General features: G+C 40.9%; 1 protein-coding gene across 6 annotated transcripts in view; it reads left to right on the forward strand.

Annotated features, from left to right (window-relative positions):
- GANC (glucosidase alpha, neutral C) overlaps nucleotides 1-13,661 on the forward strand; it is a 98,024-nt gene that overhangs the window by 55,931 nt on the left and 28,432 nt on the right. For all 6 annotated transcript variants that reach the window (XR_007727655.1, XM_050799412.1, XM_050799411.1 and 3 more), the window contains 3 exons: nucleotides 6,634-6,869; nucleotides 11,126-11,252; nucleotides 12,196-12,275. Coding sequence is in view for 5 of the 6 variants with exons in the window: in XM_050799412.1 (XP_050655369.1) it covers nucleotides 6,634-6,869; nucleotides 11,126-11,252; nucleotides 12,196-12,275 (443 nt within the window). In the remaining variant the exon portion in view is untranslated. The remainder of the gene's footprint in view (nucleotides 1-6,633; nucleotides 6,870-11,125; nucleotides 11,253-12,195; nucleotides 12,276-13,661) is intronic.

Consider the following 13,661-nt stretch of genomic DNA (forward strand, 5'->3'; position numbering starts at 1 on the left):
CAAAAGGTAGAAACAATCCAAGTGCCCATCAAAGATTAACAAATAAAATGTGGTATATACATATCACAGAATATTATTCAGCTATAAAAAGAAATGAAGTTCTGATACATGCTGCAACATGAATGAACCTTGAAAATATGGAAAATGAAATAAGACAGTCATGAAAGGACAAGTATTGGCCGGGCGCAGTGGCTCAAGCCTGTAATCCCAGCGCTTTGGGAGGCCGAGACGGGCGGATCACGAGGTCAGGAGATCGAGACCATCCTGGCTGACACGGTGAAACCCTGTCTCTACTAAAAAATACAAAAAATTAGCCGGGCGCGCACCTGTAGTCCCAGCTATTCGGGAGGCTGAGGCAGGAGAATGGCCTGAACCCGGGAGACGGAGCTTGCAGTGAGCTGAGATCCGGCCACTGCACTCCAGCCTGGGCGACAGAGCAAGACTCCATCTCAAAAAAAAAAAAAAAAAAAAAGAAAGGACAAGTATTATATAATCCACTTATATGAAGTAGCTACAATACGCAAATTTGTCAAGACAGAGATTAGAGGGGGCTGACAGGTGTGCTTACTGATTACAGAGTTTCTGCTTGGGGTGATGTAAAGTTTTTAGAAATAGTGGTAATGCTTGTACTACATGGTGAATGTGATTAATGCCACTGAATTGGATACTTGGAAATGATTAAAATGGCGAATTTTGCTATACATGTTTTACCACAATTTTTAAGAATCAGTAATGTAATATGCCATAAAAACCCACATTGAATTGTGCATTTTAGATGGGTGAATTGCATGGTATGTGAATTCAGTAAAGCTGTTAAAAATAAAAGTGTTGCAGCATCATTTCTGCTGCATTCAGTTGATAAAAGCAAGCTAAGTCTAGCCCATGTTCAAGGGTGTTCAATTCCAATTGCGACGGGAGGAATGACAATTTATGGATATGGGTACCCGTGCAGGAATAAGTGCTATCAAAGCCCGCCTGCAGCTACATTCCACATTGTTATTAGTGAGAATGCTGGTTTATGATAAAGCTCTTCAAAAATACTGGATCTCCCACCATGTTCAAAGACAGTAAAGATTATTTGTGGACTCCTACTGAGGGTTTAGCTCAATCATACACCATACCCGCCTCCGTCTCCCACCCAATCTAGTTATATCACAATTTTTGGTTAAATCAATATTCAGTGTTTACATTTTTCACATGCTCAAGGGTGTCTGATACTTTATCCAGTCTACTTCTTTCCCTGGAGACTATCTTCCCTACCAGAGCTCTTCATCTTTCTCCTCCCATCTGGACCATTGCTCTCTAGGTTCCCTGCACAGCTTTCATCTCAGAACTTACCTTCACTGTTTTCTGGTGTTGTATCCCTCCTTTCTTCAGTTCCTTGTTTTTCTCTTTTCTGATGTATTCCCTTGTTGTGTTTATTTGTTTGTAGCATCTTCTGGTAGTTTCCCAAGAACATTTGCATTGGAGGTACTCTTTTTGCCTCCTTGCAGGTATGAAACCATCTTTTTTCCTACCTTTACCCTTGGTTGATAATTTGCCTATCAGGGCTGAATATTCTTTCTCTGAGAATTTGAAGGCATTTCTCCTCAGAAATAATATCACACACATCTACAACCATCTGATCTTTGACAAACCTGACAAAAAAAAAAAAAAAAAGAGGAAAGGATTCTGTATTTAATAAATGGTGCTGGGAAAACTGGCTAGCCATAAGTAGAAAGCTGAAATTGGATCCTTTCCTTACACTTCATACAAAAATTAATTCAAGATGGATTAGAGACTTAAATGTCAGACCTAAAACCATAAAAACCCTAGAAGAAAACCTAGGCAATACCATTCAGGACATAGGCATGGGCAAGGACTTCATGTCTAAAACACCAAAAGCAACGTCAACAAAAGCCAACATTGACAAATGGGATCTAATTAAACTAAAGAGCTTTTGCACAGCAAAAGAAACTGCCATCAGAGTGAACAGGCAACCTGCAGAATGGGAGAAAATTCTTGCAATCTACTCATCTGACAAAGGGCTAATATCCAGAACCTACAAAGAACTCAAACAAATTTACAAGAAAAAACAACCCCATCAAAAAATGGGCAAAGGATATGAACAGACACTTCTCAAAAGAAGACATTTATGCAGCCAACAGACACATGAAAAAATGTTTATCATCACTCACCATCAGATAAATACAAATCAAAACCACAATGAGATACCATCTCACACCAGTTAGAATGGCAATCATTAAAAAGTCAAGAAACAACAGGTGCTGGAGAGGATGTGGAGAAATAGGAACACTTTTACACTGTTGGTGGTACTGTAAACTAGATCAACCATTGTGGAAGACAGTGTGGCAATTCCTCAGGGACCTAAAACTAGAAATACCATTTGACCCAGCCATCCCATTACTGTGTATATACCCAAAGGATTATAAATCATGCTGCTATAAAGACACATGCACACGTGTGTTTATTGCGGCACTATTCACAATAGCAAAGACTTGGAACCAACCCAAATGTCCATCAGTGACAGACTGGATTAAGAAAATGTGGCACATATACACCTATACAGCTGGGCCCCAGGTAATCTATGCAGCTATAAAAAAGGATGAGTTTTATAGCTGGGCCCTGGGAATACTATGCAGCTATAAAAAAGGATGAGTTCATGTCCTTTGTAGGGACATGGATGCAGTTGGAAACCATCATTCTCAGCAAACTATCGCAAGAACAGAAAACCAAACACCGCATGTTCTCATAGATGGGAACTGAACAATTAGAACACTTGGACACAGGGTGGGGAACATCACACACCGGGGCCTGTTGTGGGGTGGGGGGATGGGGGAGGGATAGCATTAGGAGATATACCTAATGTAAATGACGAGTTAATGGGTACAGCACACCCACATGGCACATGTATACATATGTAACAAACCTGCACATTGTGCACACGTACCCTAGAACATAAAGTATTAAAAAAAAAAAAAAGATATAGGAGACTTGAACAACATTAAAAAAAAAGAATTTGAAGGCATTTCTTTTATTGTCTTCTACCTTCTTGCTCCAAAACCATTCTTAATTCTATTCCTTTGTTCCTCTGTGTGTAATCTATCTTTTCTCTCTGAAATACCTTCTCTTTATCATTAACATTCCAAATTTCCAGTATTCTGAAATTTTATAATAAAATCCCTTGATGGAGATCTTTTGTTTGTTTGTTTGAGTCAGGATTTTGCTCTATGTCCAGGTTGGAGTGCAGTGGTGTCATCATGGTTCACTGCAGTGTCAAACTCCTGGGCTCAAGTGATCATCACACCTCAGAATCCTGAGTAGATGGGACTTACAGGCATGTGCCACCATGCCCAACTAATTTTTTCATTTTTTGTATAGACAGGGTTTCCCTAGGTTACCCAGGCTAGTCTTAAAACCCTAGGCTCAAGGGATCCGCCCACCTTGGCCTCCCAAAGTGCTCTGCAGGGATTACAGGTGTGAGCCACTGTGACTGGCCCTAGGTCTTTTAAAATAATCATTGTTCTGGATGTTAGATGTGGACCCCTTCAATCCTGAGAATTGTGTCCTTCAGTTCTGAGAAACTGTTTTGTATTATTCCTTAGATTAATTTTTCCCTTCCTTCGTTTGCCTAGTTTTTGAGCAATTTTCTCAATTTTATCTTCTAGGCCTTCCATTTATGCTATCATGTTTCTGCTTTCTAGGAGCTCTTTCTTATCCTCTGATGGTTCCTTGGTTTTTGTTTTCATGTTATGCAAAGCAATGGCAAAACATTTATTATCCTGAAATGTGTACATCCTATTTTTTTTCAAGTAGCAAATTTGTTGGTGATGTAATTTATTTAACCTGTTTCAGTTGGACAGACTCATGATCAGTGCTGCTCTGTATAATTTCAAGTCTGATGAGCCTCTAAGTTTTTTGTTTTTTTGTTTTTAGGAGACAGGGTCTCACTCTGTTGCCCAGGCTGGAGTGCAGTGGCGTGACCATGGCTCACTGCAGCCTCTAGCTCCTGGGCTCAAGCGATCCTTCCAGTTTAGCCTCCTAAGTAGAATTCTTTTTATTTATGTACTTTAATTTTTTTGTTGAGATGGGGTCTTGCTATGTTGCCCAGGTTAGTCTTGAACTCCTGGTCTCAATCAATCCTCTTGCCTCATCTTTCCAAAGCACTGAGATCTTCTAAGTATTTTTACCCCACTTCTAAAACTTGATGAGGAATTCAAAATAGCACACCGCATTAAATGACATTTATTGTTTTATAAATTGTATACAGGTTGAGTATTCCATGCTTGGGACTCTAGAGTGTTTCAGATTTGGGATTATTTTGAATTTTTGAATATTTTCATTAAACTTACTGGTTGAACATCCCAATCTGAAAATCCAAAACCCAAAATGCTCCAATGAGCATTTCCTTTGAGTGTCATGTTGGTATTCAAAAAGTTTCAGATTTTAGAGGCCAGGTGTGGTGGCTCATGACTGTAATCCCAGCACTTTGAGGGGCCAAGGTGGGTGATCACCTAAGGTCAGGAGTTTGAGACCAGCCTAGTCAACATGGTGAAACCCCGTCTCTACTAAAAAGTACAAAAATTAGCTGGGCATGGTGGCACGCACCTGTGGTCCCAGCTACTCAGGAGGCTGAGGCAGGAGAATTGCTTGAACCCAGAGGCAGAGGTTGCAGTGAGCCAAGATCGTACCACTGCACTCTAGCCTGGGTGACAGAGCTAGACTCCATCTTAAAAAAAAAAAAATTCAGATTTTAGAGTACTTCAGATTTTGGATTTTTGAATTAGGGATACTCAACGTACACTTGTTTTTTTTGTTTTTTTGTGTTTTTTTTTGAGACTGAGTCTCACTCTGTCACCCAGGCTGGAGTGCAGTGGCGCAATCTCGGCTCACTGCAAGCTCCACCTCCCGGGTTTACGTCATTCTCCTTCCTCAGCCTCCCGAGTAGCTGGGACTACAGGTGCCCGCCACCTCGCCCGGCTAGTTTTTTGTACTTTTTAGTAGAGACGGGGTTTCACCGTGTTAGCCAGGATGGTCTCGATCTCCTGACCTCGTGATCCGCCCGTCTCGGCCTCCCAGAGTGCTGGGATTACAGGCTTGAGCCACCGCGCCCGGCTCAACCTACATTTGTTTTATGCTATCCTAGTCTTGTTTAAGGGTACAATACTTTTTTTCGTCTCTCTAGAGATACTGATAATGTTTTGATATTTACTTTGATTCCTTGCATTGTCCCTGTTTTTTTGGAGATCTTTTTATTCTGTTTCCTTATTTGAGTCACTTTCTCTGATTTTGGAGACTTTGCTCAAATGTGAGTTTTGAGATGGAGTCTCACTCTATTGCCCAGGCTGGACGGCAGTGGTGCAATTTCAGCTCACTGCAACCTCTGCCTCCTGAGTTCAAGCAATTCTCCTGCCTCAGCCTCCCGAGTAGCTGGGACTACAGGTGCCCGCCACCACACCTGGATAATTTTTGTATTTTTAGTAGAGACAGGATTTCACTATGTTGGCCAGGCTGGTCTAGAACTCCTGACTTCAAGTGATCCACTCGCCCCAGCCTCCCAAAGTGCTGGGATTACAGACATGAGCCCCCACACCCACCTCCATTCATATTTCATGGTGAGGCTCTGTGTGCCTAGATGAGGCTTCCACTCTAGTTTTGAGAGTGGGTGTGTCTACTGGTGTTTGGGACCAGGATGAGCTCTTCCATCAGTAGCCTCCTCAATAGCACTCTGGGGAGAGCTTCCCTGGCTTTGCCCCACAGTTACCACCCCACTCCTGCCTGCTACCTGCCAAATTTTTGTTGAAATTACTCCACTCCCGTTCTCTTTGTTTTTGTGGCTTTCTTTCTTTTTTCTTTACTCAGATTTTAGTGTGACTTTAGGGGGGGAAGGAGATACATGCAAGTGGTTGACCAGAAGTCCTTCACATTATCAGTAAACATTTTGATAATAATTTACTGAAATTTCTTCCCAACTTCAGTCTCTTTACCTTCAAGTGAGTCCGAATGCTGCACCCTGACTTAATTTTTCTTAAATATAGATCTGCTAAGATTACATCTTGCCAGACTTTTGATGACTTCTCATAAGACAAGGTTCAGAATTCCTAACCTCAATTACAAAGCCCTTGACAATCTGACCCTATTCAGTTTCATCTTCTACTGGTCTTTCTCACACTGTGACACCCTGGAGTATTTATTTTTCTGTAAACCTGTCACGTACTTCTCTGCCTCTGTGTTTTTTCTATTCCCTGTGCCCCGAATGCTCTATCTATTCTTCCTATCTGGTCTATTCCTACTTAGTCTGCAAGGTCCAAACCAGGTTTTATCTCCTCTGTGAAGCCTTTCAAGACCCTATACTTCACCGCAGGCAGAATGTATTAACCTCTCTGTGTTCTGGTAGCGCTAGACTGATACGTTAACCTGGTAGTTATACCTCAGGACAGAGCACTTTATTTACACTCCTGCCTCATTAGCCAGGTTGTCACTTCCTTAAAGGCAAGGACTATGCTGTCTTCTCCTTGATATTCTAAGCATGAGCTCAGTGCTGAATACTCTGTAGACATTCAGGAAATGTTTATCAAATGAATAATGCTCATTGCGGTGGCAGTTGACTCAGTTGTCATCTCCCTCTTTTAGGCACACAAGCCATGCCCCCTCTTTTCTCTTTGGGATACCACCAGTGCCGCTGGAACTATGAAGATGAGCAGGACGTAAAAGCAGTGGATGCAGGGTTTGATGAGCATGACATTCCTTATGATGCCATGTGGCTGGACATAGAGCACACTGAGGGCAAGAGGTACTTCACCTGGGACAAAAAAAGATTCCCAAACCCCGAGAGGATGCAAGAGCTGCTTAGGAGCAAAAAGCGTAAGGTAAAATAAGCCAACATTTCTGAACCTTTTAATTACAGAGTTTTAAAAAATGTTTTAAACTTGCCTTGGCACGTCAATGGTGGAGAAACATCTGATAAAAAATGGCTGTGAAAATAGTAGATTCAAATATAATTGTCACTGTGATAAGAGAGAAAATGAATGGTGAAAAGGCGATGACCCCATCCATTCCTGGCTTAGTTATCTAGGTCCCCATAATGAAGAAAGGGTCTAGCATTTTCAGTTCCATTTGTTGTGGCCACCCTGTAGTAATATGATCTCCCCACTCAAAATTTGGTTTCCATGTCTCAGTTGGTGACACCACCCAGGCACCAAGGGTAATTAAAAAGTTTATTACTCATATGATGAGAATTTCTGGGGAGAGCAGGGGTGGCTCCCAAGCCGGTTTGAAAATGGCTTGAGAGAACTGAGAAAGCAGATTGACTCAGTTTTTATGGTGGTTAGCGGGTGGGGACAGGGCAAGGGCTCTTGCACGCAGGCTGAAGCTTAGATAGTTTGAACCCCCTGCTGACACCAAAGGAGGGAGCACTAGAGCTTTATTTGTTGGCTTGTCCAGATACGGGCAGAAGGGTAAGCGGGGAGTAGCAGGGCTTGAAAAACCCTTAACAGTCAAATATCAAATATTATCAAATTCTTTAATACACTGCTTTGCATGCATGCTTCCTTGGTGGACTCCAGCTGTCAATCTGGCCAAAAAAAGAATAGAAATAGAAAATGGGGAGGGAGAGAAGCCACTGGAACATGTATAATGCTGTTTTCCAGTTCCAGGAGTGCTGGTGGTGGTAATAGCGATAATGAAAAGATGGAAGGAGAGAAAAAAATGGAGAGAGGAGAAGTGGGGTGAAACCCTATGTGTATCATGTAAATGAATAAAGTCCCTCTCCTTGAAAGTAAGGTTGACTTTTCAACCCATTCCTTTGACCTCCCCACCAGGCTTTTCACAGATGGCCAGAGCCAATCCATTTAACTCCTAATTTCCTAATTAATAAATAGCTACCATATATCAAGCTATTATGGGCTAGGCAATATAGTAAAACACATTATTCCATCCAGTGATGACAAAACTATAAGGTAGGTCTTGTTACCCCATATTTTAGATGAAGAAGCTAAGGCTTAGACTGGTTTCAAAATTTATGCAAAGGCACACGGTGAATAAATAGCAAGACAAGAATCTGAACCCTGGTCTGCCTGACTCCAGATCTTCTGTCCTTAATAAGTAGTTATTTACCGAGGAACCTTCAAGATGCTATACTAGTGCTGAAGAGTATACAGAGATGAGCTCCTTGTGGTCTTACAGGGAGTGAAGAAAAGGCAAGTATCCAGCCACAATACAGGGAAGTAACATAAGGGCCAAAGAAAGGTCAGGGTAGGGGACAGGCCAAGAAGGAGAAGATTGTATCCTCAAGACTTAAGCAGGGCTTTGTTTCAGAGGTGCATTTTATTTTATTTATTTATTTTTATTTAATTTTTTTTTCGGGACAGAGTCTCACTCTGTCACCCAGGCTGGAGTGCCATATTGCAATCTTGGCTCACTGCGTCCTCTACCTCCTGGATTCATGTAATTCTCCTGCCTCAGCCTTCTGAGTAGCTAGAATTACAGGCATGTGCCACTATGGCCAGCTAATTTTTGTATTTTTAGTAGAGACGGGGGTTCACCATGTTGGCCAGGCTGGTCTTGAACTCCTGACCTCAGGTGATCTGCCTGCCTGGGGCTCCCAAAGTGCTGGGGTTACAGGCGTGAGCCACCATGTCTGGCCTAGAAGTGCATTTTAGATGAGCCCTGAAGGATGTCCCTAACTAATGGGTAAGCAGGGAGAGGGAAGAGGGCAGTGCAGCCAGAGGAAGGAGCATTAAGGGTGTTCGGAAAGTAGTGCACAGGCAAGGCTGACAGCAAGGCATGTGAGGGTTCTAATAGTGGAGGATCTGACCAGAAAGGTTGGGACCTTTTTGTAAACTGCTTTGTATGCATTTGGAAACATTACAAGTTTTTGAATAAGGGGTTAATATCCAGAATATATAACAAACTCCTACAACTCAGCAACAGAAAAACAGTTAAAAAGTGGGCAAGGAACTTGAATAGACATCTCTCCAAAGCAGATACACGAGTAGCCAACAAGCACAAGAAAAGATGCTCAACACCACTAATCATTAGGGAAATGCAAACCAAGACCACAGTGAAATCCCATTTTACATAATTAAGATGACTACTATTTAAAAAAAAAAAAAATTGTTGGCAAGGATGTAGAGAAATTGGAATCCTTGTGCACCGTTGGTAGGAATGCAAAATGGTACAGCTGTTATGATATGATCGTTCCTCAAAAATTTTAAAATGGAATTACTGTATGATCCAACAATTCCACTTATGGGTATATACCCAAAGGAATTGGAAGCAGGAACCTGAACAGATATTTATACACCCATGTTTATCACAGCATTAGTCACAGTAGTCAAAAGGTCAAAGCAACCCGAGCTGCTTGGGTTGCAGCTCCCTTGACAGATGAATATGTAAACAAAATGTGGTATATACATACAACAGATTATTATTCAGCCTTTAAAAGGAAGGAAATTCTAATAGATACTAAAGCATGGATGAACCTTGAGGATAAATGCTAAGTGAAATAAGCCAGTTACAAAAAGACAAATACCACGTGATTCCACTAATTTGAAGTAATTGGAGTAGTCAGATTCATAGAGACAGAAAGTATTATAGAATGGTAGTTGCTGGAGCTGGGAGGAGGGAATGAGAAATCATTATTTAATGGGTATAAAGGTTTAGTTTTGCAACATGAGAGAGTTCTGGAGATTGACTACACAACATTGTGAATGTGCATACTTAACAGTACTAAACTGCACACTTAAAAAAGGTTAAGATGGTAAATTTTATGTTATGTGTATTTTACCACAATTAAAATATTTAGGCTGGGTGCAGTGGCTCACACCTGTAATCCCAGCACTTTGGGAGGCCGAGGTGGGCGGATCATCTGAGGTCAGGAGTTCGAGATCAGCCTGGCCAATATGATGAAACCCTATCTCTACTAAAAATACAAAAAAAAAAAAAATTAGCCCGGCATGGTGGCGGGCACCTGTAATCCTAGCGACTTGGGAGGCTGAGGCAGGAGAATCGCTTGAACCCAGGAGGTGGAGGTTGCAGTGAGCCGAGATCGTGCCACTGCACTCCAGCCTAAGTGACAGAGCAAGACTGTCTCAAAAAACAAACAAACAAAATTTAAGAAAAAGTTTAAGCAATGAAGAATTAAACTTTAATATTCAGGACTGATTAGAATAGAGATGAGGAAGGAGGATTAGATGGTGTTCTGGCCAAATAAAGTGTTATTGAGGCCCTAGACTGGTAGAAGTGATGGTATTACAAAGTCACGGAGAGATGCTAGAGACGTGACACTGTGGCTTACAACTTTTCTCAAATCTCCTTCCTAATATGCCTGCACCAGTGGGCTTGGGGACTTCATTTGTTTTTAACATGTTATCCTCTTAGTTTCTTTAATGTTTGCTCATATCAATGTTATCTGAGCATCTAAATGTCTAGGGAGCACGTACCCTGCCTACTTAGTTCTCTATGTATAGTATGCAGCACCCATCATCATGGACAGATAGACACTTAATGCTATTTAAAGAACATCTATTGGTTAGGCAGCAATAATTTAAAAAGAGCATTGGCCTATTTTGCTTTTGTTTTTGTTTTTGTTTTTTTTCTTTTTTAGAGATAGGGTCTTGTTCTGTCACTCAAGCTGGATTGCAGTGTCATCATCATGGCTCACTGTAGCTGCAACCTCCCCAGCTCAAACAATCCTGTTGCCTCAGCCTCCTGAGTAGCTGGGACCACAAGTGGACACCACCGCGCCCAGCTAATTTTTAAATTTTTCTGTGGAGACAGGGTACCACTATGTTGCCCAGGCTGGTCTTAAACTCCTGGCCTTAAGCAATCCTCCCACCTTGACCTCCCAAAGTGTTGGGATTGCAGGTGTGAGCCACTGCGCCTGGCCAGCATTGACCCAGTTTTGCTATCAGTTGAAATTCTCATAAGCACATGAAAGGTTATAGGGTTTTACTGGTGTCTGAAATACTTATTTTGTTTTGTTTTTGGTTTTGTGTCTGAAATATTTCAATACTAGTTGTAGTTGTTTGTAAAAACTTAGCCCCCAAACTATGGTGAAAACATATACATGAACATTTGTCTTACATAAAACTGATGAGACCTCCAAACCTTCATGTCCTGACAGCTTGTGGTCATCAGTGATCCCCACATCAAGATTGATCCTGACTACTCAGTATATGTGAAGGCCAAAGATCAGGGCTTCTTTGTGAAGAATCAGGAAGGGGAAGACTTTGAAGGGGTGTGCTGGCCAGGTTTGAAATCACTTTATACACTTATTATTTCCACTTGTTCTGTCCCAATTAATAAAGGCTGCATGGTGCTCATTGTGCTCCCTTGTAGATGTCTTTTGCTCCTCTAGCTACATTTTAAGCATATAATTTAAGGAAGAGATAGTATTGCCTTCTTTTATATCTTTCATAACACTTGGTACTGTATGCTTTGTATGTATTTATCAATCAATAATTGAATGAATGAAAAATAAGCAAACCTCAGTGGCATGCTGTTTCTCTAAGCAAACAGTGGTAAAAAGTTGGGGAATAAGAAAAGCGGAGGAGGAGAAAGAAAAAAGGGGATTCTGCAAGCTCTCTCCTTGTAATTGCTCTTCACCCTTTTAGCCCATAGTTTTGGCTTCCCAGGCTTTCATGAGTGACCTCAGCCACCCTGGTGACTATGAATTGTTCATTTCAAAAGTTATTAAAAATTATTAATTTAAAGCCTTGGTAGAAACTCCCCAAGGACAAAAGGAAAATCACCACATTGTTTAGAAATAGAGATAAAGAGTCAGCACCATCTCTTATAAATCCATGCACTGTAGAAAAACCCTGTACCTTTCTTTTTTTCCCTTTACATCCCTTGAACACAATTCTCTGTTCTCTTTAAGAACCAAGAGATCACTGCAGGATATTTACCATCCTTACTTGGGCTATCTTAGGCCATCAGTAAGGGACAGGCTCCATCATGATGCTTGTGCATTGGCATTCCCCTGGGCCTCTGGTATTGAAAGATCTAGTGATTATCACTGGAGCCCAGCATTGCCTTCATTCACTTCTCAACAGACCATGCCTGTGTCAGCCAACTTTCATGTTTATGTAAGGTACCCATTTCCCAGCTCTCACATCTGATATCTTCTTTACAATGCATCTTACTGTGAGGACCACTGTTCTTGACACGCTCCCTACTGTTCTGCCTCCACAGGTCTCTCCTCTTACCTGGATTTCACCAATCCCAAGGTCAGAGAGTGGTATTCAAGTCTTTTTGCTTTCCCTGTTTATCAGGTTGGTTTTTATTCCTTTGTTCTTTTCGAGTTACCTGAAAGAGTGAAAGAAGCAGAAAAAGTGATTGAATAAAACTATTCTTTTTCATTGAGTAGCTTTTCATATATAATGCTTTTATTAAAAGGCAAGTATGGCCACCACATTACAGACTCTGGGGGTGCTGGGAGAGGTGCCATATGCATAACCAAATGCACAAAAGCTGTGATTTTGACCTCTATTATAATAGACTCTATGATATATCAAAGTACTTTATAGCAGAGGTTTATTATATTTTCAAATTGCTATATATATTTTTTATATAAAATTATATTCCATAACTGTTATTTAAATACGATGATACATGTGAAAATATCTTACAACATATTTGTCATTAAAAGTGAAGTGTGATTTTTAAATAATCTGATAAGAACCACAGAGAAAACTGGAGAGGCCACATCTGGAGAACTGTTTTCAACCAATTATGATGATATTAATGATGGCAGTGATGATGATGATACCTAATGCAAATTGAGTACTTGCTGTGTGCCACGCACTGTGCTAAGGACTTTATGTGCATCATACCATTTGTCTTCATAATAACCCTCTGAAGTTGGAACTATAACTAAATTTAACCCCATAGATGAGGAAACTGAGACATAGAGAAGCTTAAAAACTTGCCAAGGTCACGCATCTAGTAAGTGGTGGAACCAAAATTTGAACTCAGGTCTGTTTGTCCCCTAAGCCCAGCTTTTAACCACTGAACTCTAGTTTCTGGCATCAAGTATTAGGGCACTAGTAAACAACTTAGTACAGGGATAGACAAGCCTTGGGCCAAATCTGGCCATGCCTATTCATTTCCCTATTATTTGTGGCTGCTTTCGTACTACAATGCAGAGTTGAATAATTGAAAAAGAGACCTCATGGCCTGCAAAATTGAAAATATTTACTATCTGTACCCTTACCAGAAATGTTTGCCAATCCCTGCCTTAGATGGTTCTAAAGGAAAGATATGGTAGTTAAATATTTGGAAATCATTTACCCTTATTCATAGAAGTACACGTTTAGAATAAAGATTAAAAAACAAACAAACAAAAAAATCAAGTAAGCCACCTCCAGGCATTTGAAAGACTTCCATGTGGGCGAGGTGACAGATGTATTCTGTGGGGTCTCAGAAGGTAAGCTAGGTAGGCTCTGCAAGGGGAATGTTATGTACAAAGAGCAGGATTTTTGAAAAGTAATGGAATGAGCTGTCTGAGGGACTCCCTGTCTTTTTAGCTATTCAGTCAAATGCCAAAAGATAAGGGATTCTAGAAAAGACCAGGGATTCTGCAATACCATGTTAACTAGATGACTCAACTGTCCCTAAATTGAACAGTTCTGTGTAGAATACAAACTATAGATCATGTT

This window comes from Macaca thibetana, chromosome 7 (genome assembly GCF_024542745.1).
Source record: "Macaca thibetana thibetana isolate TM-01 chromosome 7, ASM2454274v1, whole genome shotgun sequence".
NCBI classification, from domain to species: Eukaryota; Metazoa; Chordata; class Mammalia; order Primates; family Cercopithecidae; genus Macaca; species Macaca thibetana.